We start from the raw sequence: 6,000 nt of genomic DNA on the forward strand, positions 1-6,000 counted from the left end.
GTAGTAGTACTGTGTCTGTGTGTCATCTTCTGTACACCAACGTGAGAACAGAAGATGAATAAGCAAGCTCATAAGCACGTACCAAGACAAATAAGCTAGCTGGCTAAACTGACTAGATAGTCAAAAAGATGTTATGAGCTATAGCTATCACATGTACTGTAGGTACAGTAATGCTAACTTTGTCGAAGCGTTCATTGCTTGCTAGCTCGATGTTAGTGTGAACAAGTTAGTCACGCATAACTGTCACTCACACGCCAGCAGTTGCTCTATCAACGAAGTCAGTTGATTGCTTAATAGCAAGAGCTAGCTCAATTGCTAACTAGGTAAGCTAGCTATAGCTACCTATATAGGCTAAGTACACAGTGCTATCCGGTTTACTCTACAAGCTAGCTTGTGTGGTGTTATCTAGTAATTGCATTATCAGCTAGTTCGCTATACGTACATACTATGTACCCATCGAAATAGTACTGCCATCTACAATTAGCTAACCTAACAAAATACATTCGCGTGACATAAAATAATACATAGCTGGCATAGCTACCTCTCTCCAGTGTGTCAGTCACACCGGTGTTTGCCTGCTTTCTCCACTCACAAGCTACGTTAGCTAGTTTGCTGCATAACTTAGCTAGGCTACAGCCGGTACGGTAGCTGCAGTAGCTAGCACTAGCTAGCTAGCCTAAGTGCTGCAAACTGTCAGTGTCAGATTGAACGGTTGACCAAGCCGCTAGCTGACAGCTTGCAACCAACTAGTTCCACGAATGATTAGTTAGATCTATGTAGTTAAGGTTTGTATTAACAATTAAAATTAGTCCACATATGCAAAGATTACTGACTGTTTAGATTGATGACAGCAATAGAAGGAGTCGACACTCCTTGTAAATATGTCCCCGTACGTCCCGCTGATAGTCTTCCTAGGACAGGACGCGATCAAAACATTCTGCTCTGTGTGGCTGTGGGTGCCATGAGAAACAGCACACCACACAGACAGAATCTGTCCAAAAGCACATAGGTTGTCTACTCCACAACGTCTTACCGCAATTTTTTTTATTATCAAACTACGTTCCAAAAACATTATTAACAGCCACATAAATTAATTTACTTATGACATCTAGTCTAACATTTAAGCTTCAAAAAAATTGACGTACAAAAAAGCATCAGTATGAGAGAGCGTGTATACACTATTTATGAATGAACACTTATTTTGTTGAGTTTTGTTGCACTTGTGATTCTTCTTAGGTCAGACCTGGTGAGGAACTGCAAAGTGCAGGTCAAAGGGGCACTTCAATGCAGTCACAATAACAAACTAAACATAACTCATGACATCAGTTAGCATGAATTTCAATTCCTGGATGGCTGGTTAGTGTCAATCCCACTTCCATGCCGGATTTCTAAAACAAGGAGGCTAGCTGGCAAATCGACGACAACACCGGATTGAGGAAATTGACGAGGGCAAACCATGTACAAAACAAACTTATTTTAAAGCAGATAACTATGCAACCTGATGTATCCCCAAGGTCACTCTATCCAAGTAGCTCTGTGGTCAGCCTCTCCACAATAGCTCTACTGCGATTTAGCCTGTTCATTCAAGCATTTGCCATAGGCGCGCTAGTGAAACCTTCCAGTGATGTATTTTCTGTTTTTCACGGTGTTGTCTGCACTAATTGTGCGAAACGTTGAAGCATGGGGCGCAAGTGTGAAGTACGCCGTCAACTGCCCGGACAGATGCAACGTTGACCTGTGCGGTGGAACTCAGCGCTGCAGACTAACTGTCCTGGATGACTGCGGCTGTTGCCAGGTCTGCACTGCCGGCAGAGGAGAGCACTGTTACCGTACTGTGTCGGGGATGCACGGGGTAAAGTGCGGACCAGGTTTATTCTGCGAGTTCTACAAAGATGAGGATGACTATGGAGATGAATATGGCATTTGTAAAGGTATGATTCACAGTCCATGACGCACCTGAAGCGCGCATCACAAAAAGCCTTAAGCAAATTCCAGTATTTAAACCTTCGAGTAGCCTAGCCCTATACCATAGTAGTGGTAGGGCAAAACAATTATAAATAGGTATCTTTGTAACATGATCACAATAGCTGTCTCCTTCAAATAGATATCCAATTCATCATTCTGTGATTTAAGTGTTCGTTTAAAGCAGACTGGCATGATCCGGACTCTCACAATTATTGAATTCTAATGTTAGTAATTAGCCTATTAATTATTAATAAGGATTGTAAAAACAATCCTAGAATGTGATAGGCAGTGATTACGTTTCTAAACTTTAAACATTATTTTAACAACCTTAGTCAGCATATTGTGCTTCTAAAGTTACACTCAGTTTCTTTAGAATCTAGATACATAACTTGACACTTCACAATGCATGTAAGAGTAAAACATTTGCCAAAGGAAAGTCATTTATTGCAGTATAATACATTCACATTTAATATGTCAGATACATTTTGAGTTCTGATACACATAATTATGGTATTCATCCCTTACAGATTGCACATACGGAACATATGGTGTGGAGTGCCGCAAAACGTGTAACTGCAAATCTGGGGGCCTCTGTGACAGGGAAACAGGAGCTTGTCTCACCTTCAAATTCTTTGCCAAAATCGCCAGTAAGCTAAAGGCACAGCCTCCAGCAAGTAAGTAATTGAGATGACATATATATCTATATAATAAGGTTAGGGTTAGTAATGCTTTTCAGACACAGATAACGTCCATGCAACATACAGTGCGATGTTATATGTTACAGCTGAGAAGCATCTTCTCATCAGTGTCCAGGGCTTTTGTGTGGCATCTTCCAGCACCAATCATTTTTTGAATTATATTTCATAAAGCCTCTTATTTCAATAGTTCTGTGGTTTTCAATGAGTAATTGTGAAACCATTACAAATTGAACGAGGCATATGCCGTTATCTTAACTCATTATTTATTTTGACTAAAGGGTATTCTTTCATTTCTGTATCAGGTGGTGAGACAGGCTCAGGTGAAGTGAGCATGAACGGGGATGACAACGCGGACAGGTCCACTGCTCCTAAGTGGTTGAACCCTCGCTGACAAGCAATAGTCAGGACTTTCTAGTTTATTCTGTGACAATGTAGCAAAGTAGTAACTTAAATGATGGAAGGATATATTTTATCATGATTTAAGAGAAGCAACTTTTCTACAGTATTTTGAAAGTTGATTTCTGTTTATGTTTCAAACCAATATCCGTCACCGTGATACGAGCTAAATAAGAATGTACAATAGTAGGTGATTAACACTTGATGTACAGTACATAAATACAAAAGTACTGTACAAAAAATCAGTGCTTTACAGCCGGTTTAGCCTATAATCATTCCTGTAGGAGCTAGAAAAGTCATTATACCATGGTTACTGGACTGGTTCCTCAGACTAATGTTGAGTGGTTCTAGAACTACTTAAAATGTTTTTTAATCTAGCCATGATCTAGGTCTGTACTTTCATATTCCATGTCCTTTCCATGGCGCTTTGTTGATGGAAGATTATCAGTGAAAACATAAGAATATCATTTAACATTCATTTGACCACACTTTATCTGAGCATTTGTGAGTATCTGGCAAAGCGAATGATCTGTTAAGAAGCAAAGTAGCATATTTTCTGTTCTTCACAGATTTCATTTATATTGTGAATTCTGAGGAGCTTTTGTTATTCTTTAATGTTATAGTACATAACTATACTTTATACTCAGACATGTTCACCAGCAAATGTACAGAATAGTCTTGAAATTAAAGCCAAAGTTACCATTGAATGAAATTTAGTTTGTGTGAGTTGTTGATTACTTTCTGTCTTTACTTTAATGAACAGTTTGTCTTAGATAAGCTCAAGTAAATACAAAATTAAAGAGGTTTTTAGATAATAAAAGGATTACCTTTTTACATGTGTATATTAAAACTGAGTAACAATACAATAATAATATTAGACTTCTTACTAATATGTAATATTCAATGCTTATGATAAAACCAATTGTCCCAGTCACTTGCTGTCATGAAGTGCTGAAAATACCCGGTCGGTGTTAAAAATAGATGTTATGAGCCTCACCTCCAATACTTTACGATGCACAACCGGTACACAACAGTTTTCCAGTATCCAGCTTGTTTATTTCCTGTGCTTCCTGACACCTGTGAAAATGGTCACTCTTCCTGTTGTTGTTGTGTCTGCCCAGGACAGGAATTGAAAAGACAGGAATTTGTCAAGTGACACACGTCACTGGAGGACTGTCGCGGCAGAAAGATACCGTGCTTCCTCTCTCGTTTATCTGACTTTTTTTCCTGTGACACAACTCTGACACCTCAACATTAACAAGTTCTCACAGTGAAAATATAATTGCTTAACAACAGAAAACATTCCTTAAGAGGCACGTGGATACAATAACACAAATTGGAATATGTATTACTCTTAATTCATTAACTATAAGGTTTTTTCTAGGCCTGATGGCAGTTTATGTTACTGTGGCTGGGGATATATGGCCTCTAAACCTCTGCACCAACTGTACACCATTTCTTGTCAGATGAGGATTTTGACTTTAGACTTGCCTTTTCTGTGGTGAAGGTTTGCCGTCATTAAATGAGAGAGGCATTAATGATAGCCATGGTATATTCGTGTTTAGTTTTTCCCAATTTGAAAGTCTCAAAGAGGTCATTTTAAAACTGATAGAATAGTAAAACTCTGAACATTTGGTAGAGCCCATAGCATCGGGTCTGCTTGAGTTTCAGAATGTAGTACTGTAGACAGACAGGTGGGGTAGCAGGAGGAGAGGGCTGTGTGTGTATGTGTCTGTGCGTGCATGAGTCGGAGGGTGGGGGGTTGATAGTGTTCCTATTTGCTCGCATGTTCCTCTCATTCCCCTGAGAACCAACACACAGGGGCTTCACAACCAAACAAAGGCCAGGACTGCAAAATAACAGGAAAGTGTTGGTGAGAAATACCCTTTATCTGGCTCCCTGAACACGTCAACACCGTCCTACAGAAACAAAGGTGGCTGAATGAAGCAGTAAATAACCATGATTTACGGCAAATGCCCTTTCTGGTATTTACAACGGGCTCTACTTCAACAGGTTATTTGTTAGCACAGGAGCAGGGATCATAAAAGGCAACATACACCGTGACCTTCTAGGAAATTAAGTGATGTCTGGGTCTCGACACTTGAGAACAACAATGAGTCGGATATCTAATTCAGGAATCAAAAGAAAATCTAAACTGATTGGACGTTTGGAATTCCACTGCCTCCCTAGGTTGGCCTGTGCCTTGGAAAGACCAAGGCACGCTTTTGATGTGATAAGTGGCAACTTTGCACGTATGAAGCCTGTTGTGGGAGTGTAATGCTGGGGTGGGTTGACTCTGTCCCAAAATTCTCAGTCTGAATAATGTTCAATTGTATTGACTCTTTGGTGTCCTCGCAACATTCTGGTGACCTTCCATAGCAAGACTCCTAGCAGCTGTAACGTGGACCTCAGTGACCCTAAAAACATCCTCCCCCCTGCAAGCAATGATCTCTTTATTTACTTGTTTTGGTAAGCACATTCAAGTCTAAAGGTTAGTTGTGTCACCTGTTTCCCAGAATTAGTTAGAAGTCGTATGACATCTAATGCAGATCTTCTTATTGGGGTCATCAATTCCACTGGATGATTGGACAGATGTTGCATTTTGTCAGCTGTAGCTTTGAGAAAGCATTATTGCAAAGAATAGACACTGTCTAGACACAAACTCACTTGTTTTTTGGAAACCAATTGACGCACACCATGTTTGTTGATATATTTCTCTTGATTTATTTGACCTTTGGGTTTGGTCTAAATGCATGGTGGCCTTTATTCTGTGTAAATAAACGTATATTCTTCCTGTTCTACAGAATGGTTCAAATTAATGTTATCCTTCTACAACCACACCCTGTTGCTCCTGCAGTACTATATTCATAATATTATCTGGGAAAACCCAGTGGATCTGTTGGGTGATGATAACCACATTGGACATTGCATTACCATTTCC

The 6,000-nt window shown here is 39.7% G+C and overlaps 2 protein-coding genes across 2 annotated transcripts in view; one reads left to right on the forward strand and one right to left on the reverse strand.

Annotated features, from left to right (window-relative positions):
* Positions 1-810, reverse strand: part of LOC134034307 (probable E3 ubiquitin-protein ligase HERC1) — a 38,326-nt gene extending 37,516 nt beyond the window's left edge. Inside the window, exon 1 of the mRNA XM_062478773.1 lies at positions 542-810. The gene's annotated coding sequence lies outside the window, so the exon portion shown is untranslated. The remainder of the gene's footprint in view (positions 1-541) is intronic.
* Positions 811-1,253: 443 nt separating this feature from the next.
* Positions 1,254-3,780, forward strand: esm1 (endothelial cell-specific molecule 1). Its single transcript, XM_062477888.1, has 3 exons — positions 1,254-1,931; positions 2,493-2,639; positions 2,966-3,780. The coding sequence occupies exons 1-3, from the start codon at positions 1,625-1,627 to the stop codon at positions 3,052-3,054; spliced, it is 543 nt and encodes a 180-aa protein (XP_062333872.1). The 5' UTR covers positions 1,254-1,624; the 3' UTR covers positions 3,055-3,780.
* Positions 3,781-6,000: the final 2,220 nt, after the last annotated feature.

The sequence above is a fragment of the Osmerus eperlanus genome, chromosome 14 (assembly GCF_963692335.1).
Source record: "Osmerus eperlanus chromosome 14, fOsmEpe2.1, whole genome shotgun sequence".
In the NCBI taxonomy this organism is placed as follows: domain Eukaryota; kingdom Metazoa; phylum Chordata; class Actinopteri; order Osmeriformes; family Osmeridae; genus Osmerus; species Osmerus eperlanus.

Excerpts from the sequence above, each read along its gene's own strand:
- esm1 (XM_062477888.1), top strand. The coding sequence starts at position 1,625 with ATGTATTTTCTGTTTTTCACGGTGTTGTCTGCACTAATTGTGCGAAAC. Across the intron at positions 1,932-2,492 it reads TGAATATGGCATTTGTAAAG|ATTGCACATACGGAACATAT; the intron begins GTATGATTCACA and ends CATCCCTTACAG. Across the intron at positions 2,640-2,965 it reads AAAGGCACAGCCTCCAGCAA|GTGGTGAGACAGGCTCAGGT; the intron begins GTAAGTAATTGA and ends TTTCTGTATCAG.